We start from the raw sequence: 26519 nt of genomic DNA on the forward strand, positions 1-26519 counted from the left end.
AACGAGGTCACACTACTTTCTTTTGTAAAATACTCCCTCCAAATCAAAAAAAATCTACTTAGCCATTTGCACACTTCTTAATAAAACACTAATTCCTAGACAAAAATAGGTAATTTGACTAAATTACTCATAATTAAATAAGCATTGGGATATGATCATATAACACTTAATAGGAGCAAATATGAAAAAATATGATTAATTATTTCTTGGTTTGATAAGTGGACTCTTTTTTTTATCCGGAGGGAGTAATAAACTCCACTTGTATTACCATCATAATTCAGACGTGTCTTTCTTTTCTGAAATTTTATTAAATGGTAGTTAATTTGAAAAACTATACACGTTTCAAGATCGTCATCAAACGTTAATATAAAATGCTTCTTTAAAAGTATACAATCGTTTCTCTATGGTTTTCTAAGCTTTGCCGCATCCTAATTTATCTTAGTTCAATTTATTTAGCTTATAAACTAAGAAACAGATACAAAGTTGAAAGAGATAGTAAGACAATTTACCTCTGATTCTCTGGCTTTCCATTTGTTAAATGTTGACTTGTTGTAATAGCTTGTTAATACTACGAAGGTTGAGAAAGTTCTTTATTCACATTGATACTATACAAGGGTCTTATAATTGTTAGCGTTTTGCCCTGATTTTTTTACCATGTTTGAATTTTTTCTTTTTTTTAAAGGAAGGACAAAGAGTTTACCATAATTGATTTTACTTTTTCCAAAAGGAAAATATTCCACATTTGAGTAACTCTTTTTCTTGGATGAAAAGTTTTGGACATGTATAAATTGAAGAGAAATTGAAGACATTCTTACCACAATTAGAACACAATAGCATCCACAAAGTAGTCCTTTACAGAGTTTTGTTTAGGGGAAGCTAGATTTTTTCTCTCAATAGATTTTTATGCTTTTATATTAGTTTTTCATATGTAGATCAATTGATCAAATCATATTAGAATAATATATCTCTTTTAGTATGATTTTCTTTATTGTCTGATTTATCGTTGTTTAATGTTTGCAAATTATTAGCTTTCGCATGACGCCCTGTTATTTCAATCCCAACAATAATGAGGAATATGTCAAATTATGTACAAGAATAATGGGAAGGCAACTGGACTGAAAACTTAAAATGTCATTCAACTATAGCAAATTCACTATCAAAGTCACTTATATTTATTTGATATCAACTAGTTTAGTGTACGTGTGTTGCACGTGTATATCGTGTCAAACAATAAACATATATAGATTATTGGAAAACAAAAATTGACGTAGTTAATTAGATCGCGGCATGATAATAATTAGAAAATCATGAAGCAACAAATATATAATTTTCAAGACTAAATTCATGTATAACAACAATATAAATGAAGAAAATAAACATCATAACTTTAAACATACACGCAAATATATAATAATGGTATCAACATAAAAAGTGTAAGGTCAATATGCATAACAAAAAATAAAACGACGACATATACCTTGAACCTAAAATCCTAGCCAAAACTATTTCATATAAAAAAAAAAACAAATTTCTCCAATCTTCCCTGAATTGGGTTTTCTACGAAAGAAACATCATCATTCACCTCACAGTTGGCTCTGCACCAATCTGATTTAGTTTCACTTGTCCTACATAAAATTGCAAACAAAAACACACAATCAGTTTATCATGGTACACAACTACACATGTTCAATTTGAGTTGGAAAGTAATTCGGATCCCGAAAGCAGATTTTCTTTCATAAAAAAATAAGACAGCTTTCTTTTGCCAAAAAATAAGGCATTTTACCAAAAGTAACGACAATTTTTTATTGAAGTTTTTATTTTAACATGAAATTTTAAGTTGAAATCAATTATTGTATATTAACTTGGCATGTATATGCTTGTGGTGATGGTTACGTAAATTCAAAGTGGATAAAATTTTAATTCCATTCTACGCACTTTCAACATTAAAGTACTATTTTATGTCTCCAAAAAATTATTGTCCCAGTGTTTTCTTACATATCTTTTTCTTAAATTCTAAAATAATAAGTTTTAGTAGGAATTTTTATTTTATTCCAAATTATTAAGCATTAATAGAGGTTCTAAGGGGAAATACTTTTTTTAAAAAACACTAAAATAATAAGTATTAGTAGGAGTTCTAGAATTCTTCTATAATTTACCTTTTTGTTTTATTAAGCATTAAATTAATGGAAGCTCTAAGTGGAAAGATCTTAACATGCAGCAATCGAGTTAATAAAATTACCTACAAATATGCAACAAGCGAATAGGATCGAACTTATTTTCCCTTTGTAACGAAAATAGACTTCTTGAAGAAAAAAACTCGTCGAACAATTATGAGTACTCATAATTAAACACTTAATAATTTAAGGAAAATAGTAAATGAGAATTTTGTCTAGTTTAGTGTACGTGCAACTGTATTGCATTAAAAAATTATACATAAATTATTGGAAAACAAAAATTGACATTAAAATAAATGCATAATCTATTTAAATGATGAATAAATATTATTATGTTGATGCAAATTTGGGAAAAACTTACTTTTTTAGCCCCTGAAAAATAATTTATTTTCTCCCAAAATCTTAATCAAATACCTCACTTTTTTAAAATAAGTATTTTTTGGTTAAAAATAAGCACTTTTGACCTCCCAAAAGCTTGGCCAAACATGCTATTAGAGTGGTTTGAACTCACTTATCATCTTACCTATAACATAAAAAAGTTGGGACAACAAAAATTAGCATTGTACGTGTTAATATATTATAACAAAAGAAAAATATCTATAACCGGAAATCTTGTAAAAACAATGTAGAATCTAAAACATACCAATATTGTTGTTCATTCAGGCAGATAGTGCATTAGACAAAGAAGAAGAAAGTCACCATGTTAAATGAGTACTTCTGACTTTTTTTATCCTCAAATCTACAGAATGATTTGGGAAAAATAACAATTCATATACATACAACAAATAACATGATTTGTTCTTTGCATCGAAAAGTCACGATGAAATTAAATTCTTTTGTCTATTTCATCAACTAAACAAAATTAAGAAACAGCTATTCAATTTCAATATAAAGCTCCAATTTACTTTGATTATTACAAGTCAAAGACCGAAGAAGAATCACCTCTAAAAATAGCGGTTTTGAAGTTCTAAATATTAGAAAAGTAATTAAATATTTATTCCTAAATAAATAAAAAGAAAATAATTAAACTATAATTCTATTTTGATATATTTAATTATCTCAAACTCTATTCGTCCATATATCTATTAGAATCTGAAAGTTCTACAATTCGACTCCATCTTAATAACTCAAAAGTACACGGCTTTATTAGTTTGTGATACTTAAAGATATTAACCATTGAAGAGTGTCTTTTCATTCCTCCTCTGAAAACCAATTGTACTCCATTTATTATAAATGAGACACTACTTATAAGTAAAATATTCTCAAAACTTTGAATGATTAAAGGCATACCTGACCCTTTAGATTGGTAGTAAAAGCAAGGAGAGCATAAGCAAGAAATTTAACGAAGCGGAGTTTTATAATTGAAAGTCCTGCAATGAATAAAGCAAAAATAAAAAGTTAAACCTAAATCACACCAAAACAAACTATAAAATAAATCGGACAAACATAAATTTCTCTGGGTACGCTTATATAGCCGGCTTCTTCTTCAGGTCTCCAAATTTACTTAGAATAGCTTATATAGGACTTCTTCAAATCTCCAAATTTGTAATGAAATGAAAGGGAATGAGGACTTTCTTTACTAAAACTGAGCATAATTATTATAGAGTATTTTAAAATGTTTTCTTACTCGTGCAAATGTGCGTATAAATTTGGTTTCCATGGTATGGTAAACTTCATTATTAAAAGACTTATAATTAGATCTGAATTCTTTTTAGTCTATACTATATTAAAAGCACGAATGATTTTAAAAAATGTTGATTGAACTTTTTGTCCTTCATTAAAAGACTCTACAATAGATAAAATTGTCATTTACTATTTTCCTCAAAATATTATAAATTATTAAAATAGAGACTTAATTACTTCCGAACATGACACTTAATTACTTCCTAACATTTAGGACTTAGAAACTAATTAAATTAGAAGTCTTTATATTTTTCTTAGTGTCCTTTTTTCAAAAACATCCATGCAAAATTGGTTTCCATGTTGGATAACGAAATACCCTAATTACGTTTGAGTCTATTAAAATATCCATATCCCTTCACATTGGAGTCTTTTCAAAATAGGAATTCTTCTTCAAAAAAGTCAATAAATTTACATCCCTTTTTGGTATAGGAATTATTGTTGACAATTAATCTCATTTAGGTTTAGAATTTATTTTTATCAAAATTACTTTATGATACAAAAGAAAAGGAAGACCTAACTATTTATGTTGCCATTGGAGTCTTAAGTACCGTGTTTCTACTTCTAATTCCTGGTCCTTGCCTTTTCCTAGCTTATGTCGTGATCTTTCTTTTTTCGTGCTTTTCTTTAATGCATGTGTTGATTTGGAGTTACGACTGAGTATTTTTTTTTTTTGATTTTTTTTTATTGTTTACATTATATTAAAGCGTTTTCATTAAATTTTTCAGTTTTTCGCTTGCTGAAATTGATAATTATAACCCGAAGGTTCTTGATTGTAGGGATTTTAAGTATTCCTTGTGCCATGAATGAGAAATCCGACAAGGCTAGACGCTAATCCAAAAGTTTAAAGAATATTACAGATAAATTCAAGTATTCAATTTCATTCTGATATTTTTAATTAGCTCAATCTTTTGATATGCTCGTGTCTTGTTCAATCACCTAGTACGAAATCATCAGTGCTTATGCGTTTATGCTCAGGTTTGTTTAAAGTTTTTATTTTAATTTATTTTATCTTTGTTTGTTTTGTACCTTTTGTTTCCCTTTGTTGTGATTTAAGAGTTGATTTTTTGTCTATTTGAAACTCATGCCAATCTATCATATATAGGACTTTGTGACTACAAAGTATTGGTGGAATTGATTTTCTGATTGATTGTCTATTTATTATGATCAATTAAATATATAGCATTTATATGTTCTTCCGATTATATGAACCATAAAGTATGCAAGTGTTTAATAATAACAAAAAAAAGGAACATCTCAATGAACGCCATATTTCAAAACAAAATAACCATTTTTCTTAGTAATTAGCATCAAATAATTGATCTTTTTAAGAAAATTGAAATACAGATTTAAAAATGAGAGATTATATGACCAAAAAATGTATAATGTTTGGTTAAACTTTTTTCTCTTTATTGAAATACTCTACAATAAATAAAATTGTCATTTACTATTTTTGTCAAGTTATTATTTAATTATCTTTATATTAATTGTTTAATTTTATCCTAAAATAGAGGACTTTTTTCCATACCTTTTAGGTTTATAAAAATCCCTTATTTGTTAGGCAACATCATATGGAGGAGGAATCTACAAGAGTTGTTGTCAATCCCTAAGTCTAAGCAGCATGTGTGTGTCTATACAAAGTATATCTCTTTCATATGGGTTTGTATTACTATAGGATAAATTCTTTAGATGATAGAAACAGACTAGGTTAACATACCTATGTAATCTATACGTGAAGAATCCTGCAACTAAGATAAACATCTGATGCTTATTCTTTTATGTCTTCCATTTATTAAAGTAGATAGAATAATTTTACTTTTTCTTTCGTGGAAACTTTATTTGGCTCATCAATATGAAATTAACATCTCTAATCTATTCTTCATGTATGTTTTTATAGAATTGATAGGTCAAAACTATTGTGGATAGCAGGAAGAATTATAGTGCAGTAAATTTTTTTAACTGGTCTAATTTCTTTGATGTATCTTTTACTTTCGATATCTGCCACAAAATTGCACTACAAAAAAAAGGGTAATTTGTGAAGGTTGAAAGTTGTAATTCCCGGAGGTTTTAAGCTCCGCTAGCAAATAGTGGAGGCTAAAACCTCCGCGAATTGCAACTTTTAACCTCCATAAATTATCCATATTTTTGTAGTATTGTATTGCATCATTTTATCTACTTATTAGTGATTATGTTGGCATAAATATCATTTTTTATATTTACAATGTAATTTTTCAAATTATATATGTGACAATCGCTAGGAGACTTTATGTTACTTTGGTGTCGATATCTATATTTATGGTTTATCACTAACTCAGCTAAAGTAACATACAACAAAAAATCAACCACAAATTCTAAGAAATAAGAGAAAAAATATAAGGTCGAAATTGATAGCTTCAGCATTTGCGGATATCTTTGAAGCAAATACTTCATTTGGGGTGAAGTTTTTGTTTCTTGGTGTTTCAAAGATACATATACATGAGGTGAAATAGTAAAAGTGGCAAGGAAGATGAAAACAAAAACTATACTAAAGACAATAAAGAAGAGAAATGGGTGAAATACTGGAGGACAAGAAGTTAAAATATAATTAAAAAATTATTTACTAATGAAAGAATTACAAGAGAATACTTTTAGGAGCCATGTTAATTTTGCAATGGTCAAATATTTTGTTGTATTTAGGGTACATGGTGGTCGATCAATTGGTAGCAATCTTTCATGTTAAATTTTGTTGTTACATCTCTACACATCGATTTTTCAGTAGTGAAAATAATTTTTGTGATAGTTTATCTGTTAGGTAATTAGTAATATTTCAGTAACAATTTAATAATTTCTCTAATATTTTGAAATAATTATTTAATTATTTTTCTAATATTTAGAAGTAATCATATAATTATTTTTTTAATATTTGACAAAACACTTAAGTATATAAATTTGTTAAATAAAAAAAATATTAGCGGTGAAAGAAATTAGACATAAAGTGTCACGACCCAACCCCGTGGGCCGCGATTGGTACCCTAGCTGGGTACCCGTACATACCTACTTAACCGAATTTCGTATCATACAGATTTTTTTTTTTCAAACAGATGTTACAGAAGTAGGCCGATACAGATACGGCACGCGCGCAAACATATATATACTTGAACATACAGAAATTTACAGATAAGCCGATAAGGCTAACATACGAATAACGTCATACAATCGTACGTACCTACCTGAACAGATGTAACCCGTAACCCACACATCTATCTACAGGCCTCTAACATACATACAAAATCATATGACGGGACAGGGCCCCGCCGTACCCAGAATTTCCATACATACAGAACATACAGATACCAGAAGATGTATATACCGAAGTACATGCTCCAAATCAAAAGGATCTCTTCAAGATAGCAGAACCTGTGCCCTAGACTGGCGGCGGGTCACCGAGTACGTCTGTACCTGCGGGCATGTAACGCAGCCCCCGAAGAACCGGGGGTCAGTACAAAAATGTACCGAGTATGTAAAGCAGAAATATATGAAACAAAATCATAATCTGGACCGGAAGCGCAGAAATATACTAGACAGGCTCATAAGCCGGACAGACAGGGTCATAGTCCCGACAGACGGACAGAATCATGGTCCAGACAGACAGAATCAGAATCCCTACGGATATACAGAATCGGAATCCAAACGGACATACAGAATCGGAATCCATACGGACATACAGAATCGGAATCCATACAGACATACAAAATCGGAATCCATACGGACATATAGAATCATAACCAGTCGGACAGACAATCCGGACGGACAGACAGAGTCATAGCCAGTCGGACAGATAATCCGAACGGACAGACAGAATCATAACCAGTCGGACAGAAAATCCGGACGGACAGACAGAATCATAACCAGTCGGACAGACAATCCGGACGGACAGACAGAGTCATAGCCAGTCGGACAGATAATCCGGACGGACAGACAGAAGCGTAACCCGTCGGTCAGATAATCCAGACGGACAGACAGAAGCGTAACCCGTCGGTCAGATAATCCAGACGGACAGACAGAAGCGTAACCCGTCGGTCAGATAATCCAGACGGACAGACAGAATCATAAATCATACAGACAGACATAATCACACATAGGGTACAGGAACGTGGTCGCCACTCCTGCCATTGGCACCACCATACGTCAGATATCAGAAATTCTTCTCCGATCTCCGTCACACATCATAACATAACCACGGTACCCGGGGGCGGACAGATAACACAGCACCCCGATCCCGGACACATCATACTTCATAATATATCCTCGGTAACCGGGGACGGACATATACCACAGTACCCCGAAACCGGACACATCATACTTTGGAATTCACATATGGGGCTCGGCGGCCCATCCGCACGATATACATACCGGCCCGGGATCCGGTGAAAGGAATCATAGCACATGCACGAACTGATTAATGAAAAACCACATACGTACAGATCGTCGTACAGATTCAACGGAACAGAAATAGGCCAACTGGCAGATCGAATCAAAGTATTCAGATAGTTTTCAAACTACGCGCCTACACGTCACTTGGGGAGGCACGACAGATCATAACCAGAACTAGATTTTCAGATATCAAAACCATATTGTGAGATTTATATAAAAACAGTCATATTATGTTCAAAATGATAGTTCAGATGTTGCCTGTGAAAAACAGACGGAAATGAGGCAATTTAGATCATTCACGGGGTATCGGGGCTCCGTGGGCCCACCTCGGACCAACTCGAGGCAAGATACATAAATTACTGATAAAAGACCTTATGAGGTCATCCATAATCATTCGAAAGTATTCCGACTCCGTTTAGGAAGGTTTCGTACAAAAGCACACTTTAAAGATATTTTATAAGGACATGGTTTCAATCTTACTGAAGGAATTGGAGCAGATTTCCATATCGAATTCCGAGGAACGGAGTCGTATTTAAGGCTCGCGGCCGAGCCTATTATGTTCAGAACATGCCTAAGAATGAAGGGAAAGACTTTACATACCTTAGCTGCGTCTTACGCTTGTCCAAATTCAATTCCCGTTTCGCTCAAAATCTACAAATGGTCACATTTACCAATTGTCAATAGTAAGACTTTTAGCATTCTTTAATTCACTATTTGTCTACAGAAATTTGGGCAGCATCTCCCCTGCTTATTTGCCTAGCCCGAATTTTTAATTCAGCAGCCAACAACAACAATACCAACATCAATTATAATGTTTTCAACTCCAAAATATCTCATAAAACAGCCCACACCCTGTTTTCCAACTTTCATAACTAATTAACTCAGTATACAATTATTTAATCGCGTATTCTTCGTAAATAAACTAGTATTAGCACAAATAGTAAGCGATCCATACCTTTCTCCCCTTAATATGGCTTAATCTCCACTTTTCCACGCTAAATTTAGGCCACCACACACTGTTATTTGATTCTGCACCAATAATTATACGCTACCCGGACTGAAATTTGGGATTTTATACCTGGTTTGGGCAAAATTTGGTTTGGGGAGTTGGGGAGAACTCTCCAGATTTTTGGAGAGTTTTTGGGGTGTTTCCTTCGTGTTTTCAACTGAAAATGAGGGGGGTTTCCCCCTTTTGATAACGTTTCTGCCAGAAGCAGCTGGAAAAATACTCATCGCGATCGCGCTGCCTTCTGGCGCGATCGCGTAGAGTTAATTAATTCCTTCTGCGCGTTCGCGCCCCCTTTGGGCGCGTTCGCGCAGGGTTAATTTTCTGACTGGATGTTCGTTCAGTAAAACGGTCATAACTTTTGATCCCGATATCGTATGAGGGCCCACGACCTATGGATGGAAAGATAATTCAATTATACACAACTTTTATTTCTGGGCGTTTTCCCAAATTCCAAACTTATAATACCGTTTTTGCCCCTAGAAGTCAGATCATCCGAAAATGCTTCCTTAAATTGTCCTTTTGGAGGGCTTCCACTTTGATTTGGCCCAAGGGTCCTTCTTGAGTTGTGTTTAACTTCACATATGTGATTTATATAATTTGTCACATGTCCCAAAAAAAATCTTGACGTGTGGGCCCCACCTCAGCTTACAAATAATTCGACGTTCGAAAATGCAGGATATAACATAAAGCAAAATCGATTATAGTACGATGTTAAATGGCAAAATCGATTATAGTAAGATGTTAAATGAAAAATCGGCAAAATACAAATTTAAAGTAACAAGGATGAAATAGTAAAAATAAAATATATTCTAAATGAACTGTCATTTATTTTATTTTATTACACTTATTTAGACAAATAAAAACTCTCAAGATTTCACTACAGAATAAATATGAATTATCGGCGAAAAGTTAAACACTAAAATTCATCGCTAATCCTATTTAGCGACGGATTAACAACGAATTATCAAAAAATATTCTTAGTTACAAGCAATTTAGTGATAGCTTAACGAAGAAGTTCATAACTAAGTCCAATTTTTTCTGTAGTGTTTGCTGTCAAATGAAATACGCGCTTTGATCACGCGCAAAGCGCGTACGCTAAATTAGTTATTAGTAAAAATCTAATGGATGTTACGTTATATGCACCTTTTTTAACTAATAGAAAGAAGCTATTTCTTTACCAAAATCAAATAAGGAACAAATTCATTTAACCTAAATATACTAAAAATAACAGTGAGTTTTTTACTTTTCCAAAATATATATATTATTAGTGTTTATGAAAATGATAAATGACAATTTTGTATATTGTAGAGTCTTTTAATGAAGGGCAAAAAGTTTAATCAATAATTTCTAAAGTCCTTCGTGCTTTAAATGTAATATAGATATAGATAAAGTCACTCAACTTGGAATAGTATTACAACAAAATCATTATTATCACCAAAAAGCTAAGAATTAAATAAATCTCCCCTCAAGTTTGATTTTGTTTAATTTACCTTCTTTGCGGCTATTGCTTACCTCTATTATGTTAAAAAAAAATTGTAATTATTTTTAACCAAATTATTATTAATATAAAAAAAAACTATAATCTAACTAATTTGTCTTTTATGATATACTCTTTTGAATAAACCCATTCATTATTATTCTGCTTTCAACTGTTAACCCATTTCTTTTTGCAATAATCGGTCCTTAATTTGGTACCCAAGCCATGGTAAGGGTTATACAGGGATGAAATCTAAACTCATGTCTTAACCAGGTGCGGAGCCAGCCCCTCGGGTGGGGTTCGGCCGAACCCAATAACTTTTGTCCAAACCATATATTTGTATTAAAAAATTTGTCAAATATGTATAAATTATTAATGAAGAACCCAGTAACTTTAAAGAATTAGAACCCCGAACCCACAAACTTCGAATCCTGGCTCCGCCTTTGGTCTTAACCACAATTAGTTCTTGTGTAGGGTAAAATAAATCTAGTACCATAAAGATTTCTATTGTACACGTGGCTATCTTCCAACACCCTATTTGGAAAAACGGAGAGGAAAACTTAATAGAGGAGATCTCATCCATACGCATACACTTGTTAATTTTTAAATTTTTGAAATAATAAATGTTCAGAGGAGAGTTGAAAATAATAGGCAGAGAGCTAATGAAGGTACCACACACCGTGACAACATTAAACTTAAGAAATTTTTAATTATTGATAATAACTATCTTTTAATTTATTGATATTTAGTAGCTATAATAATTTTGTGAATTACTATTCGTAGCTACATTAAAATACATAAAGTTGGAGTGACTGAAGTGGTTATTGAGCGGGGCTCTCACCCTACCCGCCCAGGTTCAAACTCGGCCAATAATATTTCTTTTATATATATCTGAACTTTATTTGAATGTATGTCATATGTATTTGATAACGAAATACACTCAGGCCAAATACATATAGATACAAATATGAGCCAAATACATATAACGAAATACACTCAAATACAAGGAGATACACTCAAAATACAAGGAGAAGAAACTAGGAAAAATATGTAAGAAAAGTAATGTTGTTGGTTGGGTTCGAACCTGAGTGGGCATGGAGAGAATCTCGCCCAAATACATGCGAATACACGCGAAATACACATCTCTTGCTTAAATGTAAGCTACGAATTGTAATTTGGAAAATGATAGCTCATTGAAGGTACTTATATGTATGTAGAAAACATAAGTATCTCAAATAGAAAAGTGTCATAAGCTGACAAATAATTGTTACATAAGTGAGATCCTAAATTTAGAAATTAAAAAAAGACACTCATTGTTAAATAATTGTTTTAATCTAGATAAATCAAAACAAAACAAAAAAATTAATTTGGATATTTATATCACCTGAATAACAATGCAGTTGGAAATAGTTTTTCTTAGAAATTTATTTACAAAATTAAATAAACAAAAGAATATATCATAAAGGAAAAATTAGTTAAATTATATTTTCCTATATTAATAATAATTAGGTTATGAAATTTTACGAAGAAAACTAAAATAAAAGAAGTAAGCATAGTCACAAAAGAGGTAAGTTGAACAAAATTAAACTTGAGGAGAGATTTACCTAATTATGCTTTTAGCTTTTCGGTTATAATGACTTTGTTGATATTCTACTTTAACTTGAGTGATTTTATTGACATCAAACAAACATAAGTGACTTTGATAGTGAATTTGCTATAATTGAGTGACGTTTTAAGTTATTCACTCAGGGGAACCGTTTTTTAACATGTTAACTTCATCTTTTGAAGGTTTTATTGTATCCCGTAAGTTTTATTGTAAATTCGCAACGACAACATAGCAGCACACAATGTGATTCACATGGGCCAAAAAAAGGAGGAAACTCGTAATTTTACCCAATGTTATTGCGTAAATGACAGCATTATTAATGGATTTACACCTTTTGCTATGAATGCTTTATGAGTAGTAATCCAAAAGAGAAAAAAAATCAGTCTTAACTCTCCTCAGGATCCCGAAAGCTCTGTTCCATGAGCTTCAAAAATTCACGAAATTCAATTCTTCCATCTCTGTTTTCATCAAATGCCATAATCATCTTGTTGCAATCATCCACTGAAAATTCAGTGAAACCCATTCTCCAAATAAGTTTCATCAACTCACTTGCATCAATATATCCATCTCCATTTTCATCAAACACATCAAAAGCTTCCTTAATTTCTCCAAAACTAGGTTCTACTTCCTCAAATAAACCCGAAACCTCTGCCAACTCTGTCTTATCCTTTATTTTATCCCCATTTGGATTGCAAAAGCTCATTAGCTTATCCATAAGTACTACATCAACATCTTCCTTTAGTAATTCCTCTTTATCGCGATTTTGATCATGGACATAACTTTTCGAGGTGTTTGATGAATTTTTAGCATCAGCATTAGCGTTGCTATCATGCTTACCTCGATTCAACGCATTTCTGACAGTGATGAAGAACAAAAGAATTGCTCGGAATGGAAAAGAAAAACAAGAATATAAATCTTGAAATGTGCTTAGGATGCTGAGAATGGTACACCTTAGAAAAATACAAAAAAATTGATTGAGATCATCAGCTATCTTCTTGCCCATTAATGAAGGACTAATTGCTGATATTGAAAAAATGTTGTCCATTTCAAACTTGTATGGATTAATTTTTTTTTTCTTTGAAGCTATTAACTATTGTGGAATTAGTATTAACTTATGGGATGGTTATAGAGACGAATTTCGTGTCTATATATAGAGAGACAATTTAACAAGTTCAGTCTTTGTGGAAAATTTGTAGGAAAGAATGGTGAAAAGGAAATCAAGTTTCGTAATTCATACAATACATAAAAAAGTCATCATTATTGGCTCCTTCTTTATTGGATTCTATAGCTAAAGTCGGTCATGGTGATTTCCTGGTAATTCAGTAATAATAATTGTATCCAATAATGCGTGTGGCAGCAGCAATATAATACACGTTTAAGCGAATAATAAAAAGTGTGTTTACACATCTTAGGTTGTAGAAATGGTCGACAAAATTGAATTAGGATTGTGGATGCCATATTATATCTAAAGTTAGTTGTAGTACTTTTTCTCCCCAGAAATTAACGTCATATACATTAGTGACGGGCGCAGAAAATATGAGAGTGAGCTATTAATTAACTACTATGCTTGATCATTCTGACTCTAATTAATAGTTATTGTGACATAATAGAAGATGATGTCAATAATTAATTAAAAACTTTCGGAGTAGGGACCCAACAACAATATCAATCAACGAGAAAAATAATCCTTCCACCTTCTGATATTGTACAACAACCAACCAAAGTCCTATTTGTTTACAAATTTTATGAAATTTCACAGAAATGCAAACACACATGAACCTTTCTTCATCTTTGTGAATAAAATAACTATACTACGTTAATTTGCTCAACTGGAGGACAGAAAAAGAGATAGCATAGGCTCTCCAGTATGTAGGTGGGTTTAGATTAAGTAGTCTTTGAGTTGTATATGAAACAATTGTGTGGCACCATCAAGGGATGTGGTGGGATAGATGAGATCCATCAACTTTTTTATTAGAAGTCTCATGTTTTAGCTTTGGGAATAAAAAATATTCCTAGTAAGGAGCGTTTTCCTAAAATAGCGCGGCGTCAAGTATGAATTAGTTGAGTCAGTCTTCCGAATACCAGATAATTATGCCAAAACAAAAGTGTGTTAATTTTTTAATTTCAGCAACACTATGCAATTTACAGTTTTTACTTTAGTAGGCATATGTTCCCTTCTAAGCATATAAATGGACGAAAGAAGTATTCCAGAATTAGAACTTTGGAATATAACTAGAACAAGACTCATTCCCATTTCCCAAGCCCCAAATTAAACGTTGTTGTCTAAGTTCTTGGAAACGCTACGTTACGTACCCCTTAGTGCAAGGTAAACTTTTAAGTAGCCTGTACCATTCAACGAAACTCATGATAGTTCTATTGACGTCTTGACGACGGATTTAAAATTTGAAAATTTATGTGTTACAACAATCTAAAGTTAATATCATAATAGTAACTGGGTTCGCAGTCAAATATTTTTGGATGTTTAATGAACATCTTTTAATATATATACAAGATCGATCTGAGTAAAAGTTATTGAATTCACGTGAACCCGTAACCGATTCTCTAGATCCGCCCCTGTAATAACGTCAGCCAAACACTTCATTTCCTATTTTGAGTCCTTAAAAAGCTGAATACTGAAGTTGTTAAGTCACCTCACGATACATGCCCCATCTCACGGGTTATATATAGTTCTAGAGCATCCCACTGTATTTTCTTCTATATCACTTATTAGTTATTAGTCTCACATTAATGTATTTCTCACTCAGTGATACACGTAAGTTGATTTCTAAAGTCATAAGGTGTGCAAGACTAGTAACAAAGCATGAATTATATAATTAGGACTTAGGAGACTATGTATGGTTACACATATATAATTGATTTTAGTACTGAGACCTGAGCAAGGGTCTTTTGAGCTTATCACCAATATGAATCAAAAATCATTGTATTTGTAATTTTCAGCCCTGATTTTTTTTTTTTTTTAAAAAAAGACATAAATTTCACGTAGTATTAATTTTCTTAGATTGCGAAGTCCCTTTATTGTTTCCATAATTACTGGTACAGAAATTCATATTAATACTTGTGAAATCCTATTTCTTTCTGGGGTGAAGCTCTCAAGGATAATGATGATTTTCAAATGATATAATGGGCCATAGCCCATAATTTTTGGCAGCCATATCTTGTGAGGCTGTGAAAGTGTATCAAATGAAGTAATTGGACGGTTTTCCTTCAAACGGACTGGTCTTTAATTTTGGTCCTTCAAAAGGTCTGGTCTTTAATTTTTTTTTTTCTTTCACAATCTAACTTATGTCTAGCGGGACATAAGTTCTTTAAGAGCGCTGTCATAACTTATGAATATTATGATGCATAAATTTGACATTTGAAGGACAAAAATTAAAGACCAGTCCATTTGAAGGACAAAAATTAAAGACCGCCACAAAGTAGGCAAATCTGACTGGACTTACATTGGGCTGATCTTAAGACCAATTAGCAACTCTTATGCACTGTTTTCTACTGGTTGCTAACACAGTAAAGGACCTAAAGGTGAACAATTTTGGAGTTTTGAGGCCCAATCTGCGAACATTTCCCTGAAACAAAAGGCCGACCCATCAGCCAATCTTTGCACTGAGTTTATTTAAAAAACAAAAGAAAAGACTTTGCAAAAATTCGAAAGTTTAATGCGCGACGTAGCACCAAAAAATTGATTTTCCTGTTGGTATAATTTTCTGAAAAGGTTAGATTGAGTTGAATTATTTTATTATGTCACAAAAAAAAGACTTTACTTGATACTAAATTTAAGATAAATGACTATTTAAGAAATTAACTCTATATTTCACTACAAACATGGTTCGAGTTTTTTTATGTTTTGGCGTTCATTAGAATCTGTCTTGGAAATATGCAAGGTTCATGTTGGGACTTGGGTATCACATTTGACACTTTTGGAAAGTTGACACTTCACATTGATGGATATTTGGTGTGCACACTGAAAGGGCAAATTCTTTTGATGAATCCTGTGCTTGCATCTGCCTTTTATGTTAATTAGGACATAGAGTCTGTAAAGTTTTCTATTAAAATAGAGATATGTTTTAAGGATCATAATTAAAAAGCTTTATTCTCCAAATAATAGTACCATATGAAATATATGAATTATAGAATTCCTAATTGATCCGGCCAAGGGAAAAAGGAATACCGCTATCATTCAGTGACTACGTTCTAAAAGCATATAGTATTTGATATTCTTTTATCACCCACGTTTAATGAACTCTTTATTAATTCCATCAGTGACACCAGTGGCGGAGCCAGGAATTTTATTAAGGCGGGTCAATTTTTTTTAATTTTTTTTTTAAAAGGCCAATGACTGAAGTAAAAAAAATAAGCATGTCACCAAGTGGGATTGAACACGCAAACTTGTTAGCCTGAACCTTTAACGCCCCTCAACCACTCGGCTAAGCCCTCAACTTATTACAAGAAGTGTCAATAGTAATACATATATGTATAAAATCAGAATTTCACATACCTATACAACGTAATTTTTCGGCGAAGGGGTATCGCTTGACACCCCTCGGGACCAGGTAGCTCCGCCCCTGAGTGACACTTGGGCCATCGGGCTAAAGAAAGAATTCTCTGTTGGAAGTTTAATGCATGCCAAAGTCATAGAAAAGAGAATACATAAAACCTAATAAAGGAACCTCACTTTCTTGTTCTCACTTTCTTGTTTGTGAACTGTTATCACATATAATTGATAAAGAAGAAATTGGAAATAAAAGATCTTTTTTTTACAATTTTTCATTCCCTGTATCTTCACGACTAATTTCCTGTCAGCCTTCCCTAAGTAAAAATCCTTCAAAGATACTCTTTCCCTTTCACTTTACGTGAACACATTTTCTTTTTAATTTATTTAATAATCTCTTTTTAAATTTGAAAATAATTTAATTTAAACTTTTCATTTTATCTGAATGAAAATATATCTCTTATGCATATTTAAAACTATAAGCGGTCGTTTGGTTGGAAACAAGTTATTCCAAAATAACTTATCCTGAGATTAGTTATCTTGGGATTAGTTATTTAATCATCTCACAGGGATAAAACAGCACTACAATTTTGTGATAATTAACCTCGAAATTAGTTATACCACCATTTTATTTCAACCAAACATGGGATAAATCCATCTCAAATATAATCTTGGATCATTTATCTCTATCTCTTGTATCAAAAGAGCCCTAAGTTTTATAGAACTATAGCTATACAAATATTATAACATGTTTAAACTATAAATTAAAAAAAAAATCTTATTTTTTTCATGAATTATGTACTTAGTTAAATAAGTTCACACAAATTAAATCAAAAGTAGTACGTGAGTTTTGTTTAAGTTATCTTGTTCTGGTGCTTCTGGCTGCGGGTTAAATGGGAGTATTTGACTTTTGCATTGGTGGTGATCAGTGATAACATTTGGTCTACTAACAACCTTAACTCTTTTAAATTAATCTTTTTAGTCTTTGTCGTCTGTCCCCACTTTGAATTGAAATAAAATAAAGTTGAAAGTTGGACATCCAAGTGATGAATCTTTTTCTTACTTTTTGTTAGAAAGTGCTGAAAGGCATCACATCCACACTTGCCTTAATTCGCAATGTTACCTTTTTCATTACAATATCTACTCCTCTTCTCATGAGTCATTCATGACCAAACAAAAAAGGAAGGAAAATATCTATATTCACACTCTTAATTTACTACTATAATTGTTGTTTCAAATACTTCTAGTTTATACTTACCCAAATTAAAATACTAGGCGGGAAGTGTTTTGTGCCTACTAAAGTCAGCAGAGTTATTGTGGTTGAGACACCGACACTAGTACGCAATTCTTGAATGAATTTATGGGGTGGCAAATAGACGGGTAAAGCCAAATTTAACATGTTAAAACAGGTCATATTAATACACGGATCATGATCCAGTCGTCTAAAATTTATGTGGGTCAAACAATAGGTCATAAAACATGAAACCAACCTCACATCTTTTTAAAAAGAAATTGAAAACTAGTGTATTTTTCTTAAATTATATTACCATAAGTTCTTCAACAAATTGCATATTTTCAATCTCAAAATTTGATTTTGTATGTTTGCATTTCTGTTACATTTTGACTCGACGGATTGCACTATTTTGACCCAAAACTTGATAAGTCATTTCGAGTTAAATTTGTTGGGTCAGTTCAATAAACAAGTTATAACAAATCTCGCTTTAACTTTGGTCAGGTTAATTAAAATTGGATTAATTTTACCACCTCTAATGCTACTACTTAACAGCATGCTTTATGGATTGCCCTAAAATAAAGGGGAAAAGATTAAGTTATATATACATGTGTTTGCATATATGTTCAGTTATAACAAATCATTATATGTATGATATGTGTTTGCATATTGATTTTGAGAACTTAATCCCCGTTAAATAACATGCATACTTACCTCATTAATCAACAACTTAATTATGATAAATTTATATGGTTAATGTAAATACTCAATGCAAATAAATATTTACCGTGTTGGATATGCAGAATATCAATCATTTAATGCACTAAGATCCATTGAAGTGTTTGATTGAAAGTAATAAAGATGATGCTACTAACACGGTTTCTAAAGTAGCTTCATCTGAGAGTGAATGGTGGGTCACTATATGCACTTAGGGCTGACTCTTTGCTTAATTAATGTTTTTTTATCTTCTCATCCATTTTATTGTTAATATGACACGAAATGCACTCACACAAAGAAGGAGAGTAGTCTTATATCTGAAAATTTCAAGTGGTGAGATTGACTGTGGACTGTAGAGTTTGAACTTTGAAGTGATACAAGTAGTACTGTGGGAGAAACTTATACAATGGGTTTCTGTGGTTTAATTTTGATGATCATAACCACGGCTAACGCAGCTAAAAGGGAAAAAATGGATGACGAAAAAAAATAGGTGACATTAATTACTCCTTACGAATATGTTGTAGTTATGTTAGTAAATTTATTTAGGTCCAATGCATTTTAAGGAGTATTTTTGTCTAGATTTATATGCTAGTAAGAATATAGAGAATGACTTGAGATAAGTTGATAAGTTTAAATGGAGAAACATGGTCACTAAAGATTCATATTAACTGATCCTAACTTATTTGATTAAGGCTGAACAAATTCCATCCTTCAAATTGTAACATCGATCTCAAGACTTTACTTTTGAAAAAGAAAACAAAGGAGATCGTTAGTTTGTTTTTTCCTTCCATATTTTTGATGAATTTTGAAGACTTAAGTAAATTTGTTATTACTCTGAATGCAATATAACGAGCAGTGGAAGTTGGAAGTTGCGGCTTAGTTTCTATTGCAAAGAATGAGGATGAAGTATTCCTATTGGTTAGAATTTAATCGATTTTTGTATGCCACTCATGGGACTCTATTTTAAATCTCCACCTAATTCTGTCTTCTAAATGAAGAGCATTGCCATCCACGAAAAAAAAGTACTTCTGAAAAGTTATGTTCATTCGGTATTGATTTGTTAGAAAATTAAATATTTGCCTAACTTAACAGTTATAATAGGTTATAACAGGTAATCTGTTATTATAGGTTATAATTCACTGATATAATAAAAACTTCTATATTATTAGTACATATAAGCTACTGAGAAATGGTCATTAGTTAGAAAATGTACTGCCTTGGTGCATATAGAGGGCCAAATATAGAGCATGTGAGATATAGAAACAGAAGTTCTTTATGGAGCAATTATTTCAAATTTCATTCTATTAGTAATTTTTTAACAATTTGTAATATCAAATTAAGACAAGTTATAAGTCTTAATTTGATCATTAGTTTAAATTTTGTATTTTCATTAGCCTTTTGGCTAGAGTTGTACAAACTTCTGGATTTTTTGATAAAATTTATAAAATTAGCCCTAGGCCAAAAGCCTAGTGGACTTTTATTAAAAAAAAAAAAAAAAAGCTAAAAAAATTTAACAGATGTAAATGTACATCAGTTATCATTATCTATTTACTACTATTACTACGTACTATTTTTCTAAAGCAAAGAAATAAGGCGGAAACTGGAAAATCCCTTATGTTGCAAATACTCTAAAAAAAAAAAAAAAAAAAGCATTTGCTAAGAGTTTCTCTCAATCCCGTGGGAGTTGTAACCTGTAATATCCAAGGGCAGATTTTTTAGAAAAAGGAATGGCTAGAAATAGAAGAACCCTACATTGAACAACGACTTTGAATTATTAGTTGTCCCAAGAAACACAAGAGACAGCACATGCATTCATATGGAAAAAAAATATTGTCATATATAAATGCTTCTAAAAGGGAAAGGGCAAAAGCCAAAAGAAAGAAAGAAAGAGAGAGAAAGGCAAAAGCAAAGTGAAAATGCCATATGCGATTAAATAGCATATGGGGATTTTGGGTCCCAGACCCAACTAATTGCTAATATATATCTAGTATAAGATGTGGCTTAGATTTGCTCAGCCTTCAAAAATATCTACTTTGTTTTTATATTCAGCAAATTGCTAGAGTCCCCCAGGTGCACATAAATTGCTCTGATTTTCTAAGTGCCCTATTCCAATGTCCACATCACCACAACAGTTTAATTTGATTGTCAACTCATTCAGCTGAACTCTCCTCTTGAATCTTGCCTAACTATCAGGTAATTAATTATTAGCGAGTTTAAGTACTATCAGGTAATTAATTATTGAAGAGTTTGAAGTTATATACACAAATAGTGTAAAGAATTAAACCACTCTAAGGATAACTACAAGTAAACCTCCTTAAATGTGACTTTATAATCTTGAAAAAAGAACAGGTTACCTATTCCAACATATAAAAATGACTTATCGAATTTGTATATAACTTAAACTCATTCTTGAAACAGAGGTATTGATATCTGAGGTTGAGAAGCAGTTTAATATTAGATGACTTTATTATTAGTGGCCACTTCCAACTGGCTTTTGGGGGTTGGGAAAGTGAAGAAAAGAAAAGAAAATGAATTTAATATCATATACTTCCACTTACATTTTGCGACTTGCTTGGTTTGAAAATGAAAGGTACTATTACAACTTGGCTTTTTCTAGAATCCTCAGAGGCTGATAACTATCTGCATAGAAGTGAAGACTTTAGGCACAATGAAACTCCCTTACACTCCAAGACTTTGTGTTAGCTAAAATTCTGCTTTTGGGATTATTTTAATACATTTCTACAGCTATGAGCATAATCTTTTTAGGATTAAACTTCAGAGAACCATTCCAACTGATATTTAAGTCATGTTTGACACAATGAAGAAGCAGCACATTTATGTAATGATCAAGAAGATCTCAAAATTTGAACATAAAATCTGAAAAGAAGGCTGAACTATTATTCAAACCACCGGGAAAAATGGAAAAAACACCGCCTTCCCGACTAAACTTTGGCGGGTACATGATATACATCTAAACGTTTCTCTCTTCCCACTTTCTACTGTCAGTTGTATAAAGTTTATGTACAAGGAAAAAACACACTGACCAAGCAAAAATATGTTACAAGGGAAGGATAAACACTGCTTTGAACAATATAGCTTCCCAGTTTTAGTTGGAGTACTTGAGGAATCTTAAGATTCTCAGCCCTGGTACATACATCGCCGCCGAAATTATGCATAATTGAATGCTGTAATTACGCGTAATGGAATATTCATCAGGCTGGAAGACCACCAAACCATCTTCCGGAAGGTAAGTTGGTTAACAACTATGTACCCCAGAGCTGAAGGAGACAATTGCTCACTTTAGACTCTCTCCTGGAAGCTGAGGGACCTAGAAAAGGCTGCAGGGTTAGCCTGCAAAGCCGGGGACGTATTAGCAGGGTGATCCTTCTCACTGCTTTTCGGTTGCAACGCCTTAAAAAGCCCTCCCCTGCTAACAGAGTCGTACTTGATCCCCAGTGTTGACCATATAGAACTCTTTGCAGCTTCATCAGGATCATCAATCCGCAACGTTTTTGGTACTAAAACAGACCCCTCTGAGTTCTTTTGACCCTCGGGATTGTTTGGCTTAATTAATTCACCGTCTCTTGAATGCTTCCCTAAAGGTGAAGTAGGAGCAGAGCCTGATCCGTTTTGGTTTGCTGTTGGCGAAGGTGGAGTTAACCAAGGAAGACTCCATGGACCAGGCATATTGCAATTCCAATAAGGTTGAGGGCAGAATGGCATAGGATATCCAGTGGGGCTAATGGCAGGGAAAGGAACAGCAGCATATGGTAAAGGCCAAGGTACTCCGGGGAGGCAAGGAACAGGAGATGGAAAGCCGTTTATAGTTTGCATAACTGCCTCAGGCGGTCGATTTTTAACTCCTTCCGCCATTGAATTTGAAGTGGTGACTGTAGATCCACTAGAGCAGTCATCCCCATTTTCTCCACCTATGCAAGACGGATTCTTGTGTTCTGGTCTGTAAAAACCATTTCGGATCCCATTTGGTGTCTTATTGTCAGCAAGATTCAAAACAGAGGCCATAGAGTCACACAGTGGCGAATCAGGACCAAAAGATAGGACAGTGCCATTGGGTTTGAACGCTGAATCATGAAATCGGTTCGGAGGATCAATTCTTGCAGCTTCAAGGGCTTCAGAAATCATGATGTGACGACAATGCGACGCATTGTTCTTATTCTTGCGGCGACCAGCTCCCACAGGCACATTCCTCATGGTACCCCCAGCAGTCCAATATCTCTGGCAGCTCTTGCAGAAATGACGAGGCTGATTGACATTGTAATTATTGTAGTAACAGAATTTCGTATCCATACTATTGCAACGAGGGCATGGGAGAATCTTGTCTGGCTTCTTCAGAGTTTTCTGCTTTGCATCATTCTGATCATCCTCAGTCTTGGAAGATTTTACTGTGGTAGAGTCATCATCATTACTAGGAGATTTAGACTTGTTTTCTGAGTTCGATAGAGACTTAGGATTCTCCGATTCTTCCATCATTTGATTTTGGTCTTTCTCCTCTAATTTGGCTTCACTGAGCTCTCTCGTCATTTGATCCTAAAATTGAAAACAAAAACTTTGTGAGTTGCCTGTAAGATTCCCTTGAAAAAGCTACAGTCAATGATGTGAGCACAATGGAAAGAATCTCAAAGTCCTTGGCACGGACAAATTCGACTTTCCTACAGGATTCCCCCTTAAGTTGGAAAACAGGACAAAAGATAGAGAAGCCGATTCTTTCTCCAATGTCTTTAGTTACAACTACATCTAGTAAAGGGGGTGGGGTCCATCATAGAAAAAGATATTGAGCATAAATTACAGAGGACTTGTTAGAAACTTCTGGAAGGGCAAAAGAATGTCCAATTGCTAATATGATTATTCCAAACAAATGCTTAGACTTAGCACCAGTAAAAAATGCACATTTGTAAAACCAAAAACAATGGAAAAAAAGCCAAACGCAGAATAAAGTTAGTAACACAACAGAATAAGCATGGTAAAGCTGATATTCTGAATGATGCTAAATGTAAATATTAGCAATCTAGTTATCTACATCCATAAACTACTACTTTAGTAGTAAATTATGCACTCTACCAAGAGTGGAAACTTCCAGAAAGAATCCCATTTTTTGGTTATAAAAAAGGTTTGGCAGAATCAATACTGTTTGTCAGAAGAAACGGTATGGGTGATAACTAAAAAAACAATTTGGGGGCAATGGAGCTTTCTGGAACTTGTTAATAGCTGCTCCCTCCGGATCAAAAAAAAATCCACTTAGCCTTTTTTTTTGGATAAAAAAAAGAATTCACTTAGTAAATCAAGAAAGAATTAACCTTGCTTTTTCATATTTGCCCCTATTAAGTATTATATGATCAAATCTCAATGTCTATTTAATTAGAGATAGCTTAGTCAAATTATCTATTTTTGTCTAGGAGTTAGTATTTTTTCAAGGAGTGTGCAAATGACTAAGTGGGCTCTTTTTTTGATCCGGAAGGAGTAATATCATAAGATTCCGAAATAACCAATCTGTAATTAGGAAAGTAGAGCTCCAAAATAAAGAGTATGGAGTATGGAAATTAAAAGTTGTTTTTCCTAATTTCTCAATTTGACATACAGAACATTATCTGAAATAATAGAACAGTATGAAAAGTGACCCAAAAAAAAAAAAAAGGCATATAAGTACATAGCAAATGAGCAATTGAAATTCAAGATGTATTTTAAGAAATTAAAATTTATAACCCAATGAAGCGATTGAATATAAGCTAATCCCATAAACAGCAAATTACCAAATCTGACACTTTATTTCCATTTAAAAATCCTATAAATCAATACCATAATATCAAAAACTAAACCCTCTGTCCCAATTTAATTGTCTTAGCTTCACTGAGCAACGAAGTTCAACACAAAACCAGACTTTTAAATCTGGGTACGAGTTCAACACAAAACCAGACCTTTAAAACTAATGATCTTCATGTATGTACTCATTTAAATCTTATGCTTATAAACTTGACATATACTTCCTCCGTTCATTTTTAATTGTCCACTTTAGACTTTTCATGCTATTTAAAAACTAATAAATAAAGTGCATAATTTATCAGTGTATCTATATTAATTGGTGCATATTTTGATTGCATTTGAAAAATAATTTAAAAACAGGAAAAAATAAATTTTCTTTTCTTGATACACTAAAAGTGACAAATAAAATCAATTTTTAGTATACTAAGACAAGTAAAAGTGAACCGGGAGTATAACGATGGAATTGTCAACTAATCAAATATAATATAGAAAAACAACAAAGAAAGTGAGACGGGACGAAGGGAGTAATAATTGATTCAAATTAGTACCTTATGAGCCTCTTCCTTTACATATTCACTTCCATCGTCTGATTCATCAACACTACTTCCATCCTTATCCACTAAACATGGATCACGACCCGACCCGATACTACTTTCTTTGTTAGCAGTAGCAACAACAACATCACTACCCTTCACATATTCTCCGACACCGGAATCTTCGCCGGGAAAAAATAGCGGTAATATTTTCCCGTTCTCAGGCAAGGCAATCTTCTTGCCAAATAACTTAATCTCTGGGTCCCTCATTTTAGAACTCTCCGTTAAGTAGCCGGCGGCGTTACAAAAGTGAACGGTTTTTCGTTTTTTTTATTGCTGAGATATAGGATATTATTAGGAGTAAGGGATAGTTAAGGCCTAGTTGGCAATGTTGAGGAGTATGATTTTGATCGCGCTTAATTTAACGACAGGATGCTCGAATGTGGATGCCACGTCACCTCCCATTAATTTTCTCAGCCACAAGTTTTATTGTGGTCCTTCATTTACTGTATGTATCTTTCCATGCTTTACTTCCCCCTCTTTCTCTACATTTATTCATATTCATTATTGATTATTAATTGTTTGGAACTAGTTTTATGAAGTTAAAAAAATACTACTTATTTAATTGAAAAAAATGCTTATTTAGAAATTTAAGGTTTTTGGTTAAATTTTTTAGAGATAAATAAGTATTTTTAAGCAGTAGTAGCAGTTAGTTATACATATCTTAAAAGCTGATTTTTTTAGAACTCTGGCCAAACGCAGATTGTTGCTTTAATATTAACAAATGTATTTTTTAAAATTATTTACTCAAACACAATTTTCTACTTTGCAAAAAATATATGTTACGAAAAGTACTATAAACAAATTTCGAAAAGCTTAATTTACCTAATTGGTAATTAGAGTCATGAGTTGCATAGAAGTTGAGTGCACCTCTGTGAGTCTTTGGGTGAACCAAATCGTTGTGCTAAAATTTAAGGGATCATTTGGTTCACATATCAGTCATGCATGAATTAATTTATAGGGGTTGTGTATAAAAAAAAAAACTGTTATACATGAATTATTTTAAACATAGAATTTTGTCTTCAAATGTTTTGATTTTTATATTGCTAATACACATATTCTTATTTAATATACTATCTTGCATAAAATTCATAAAACTTGACACATGTATTATTTAAGGCATTCAACCAACTACTCCTTCCTTCCGATGTAAAATAAATGTTCACTTAACTTTTTTATTTTAGTTCAAAATATGTGTTCACTTACAAAATTAAGAATGAAATAACTGATTTTTTTAGATTTGTTCCTATTCACTTAACTTTTTTATTTTGGTTCAGAATATGCGTTCACTTACAAAATTAAGAATGAAATAACTTATTTTTTCAGATTTGTTT

The 26519-nt window shown here is 32.6% G+C and overlaps 2 protein-coding genes across 2 annotated transcripts; both read right to left on the minus strand.

Moving 5' to 3' along the window:
- Nucleotides 1-12531: 12531 nt before the first annotated feature.
- On the minus strand, nucleotides 12532-13542 carry LOC132634282 (probable calcium-binding protein CML45). The gene has a single exon (XM_060350554.1). The coding sequence runs from the start codon at nucleotides 13402-13404 to the stop codon at nucleotides 12745-12747; it is 660 nt and encodes a 219-aa protein (XP_060206537.1). The 5' UTR covers nucleotides 13405-13542; the 3' UTR covers nucleotides 12532-12744.
- An 8150-nt stretch (nucleotides 13543-21692) lies between these two features.
- On the minus strand, nucleotides 21693-25526 carry LOC132632933 (cyclic dof factor 3-like). The gene is made up of 2 exons (XM_060349086.1): nucleotides 25141-25526; nucleotides 21693-23362 (listed from the first exon to the last, which is right to left on the minus strand). The coding sequence occupies exons 1-2, from the start codon at nucleotides 25393-25395 to the stop codon at nucleotides 22115-22117; spliced, it is 1503 nt and encodes a 500-aa protein (XP_060205069.1). The 5' UTR covers nucleotides 25396-25526; the 3' UTR covers nucleotides 21693-22114.
- Between the last annotated feature and the right edge of the window lie 993 nt (nucleotides 25527-26519).

The sequence above is a fragment of the Lycium barbarum genome, chromosome 3 (assembly GCF_019175385.1).
Source record: "Lycium barbarum isolate Lr01 chromosome 3, ASM1917538v2, whole genome shotgun sequence".
In the NCBI taxonomy this organism is placed as follows: Eukaryota; Viridiplantae; Streptophyta; class Magnoliopsida; order Solanales; family Solanaceae; genus Lycium; species Lycium barbarum.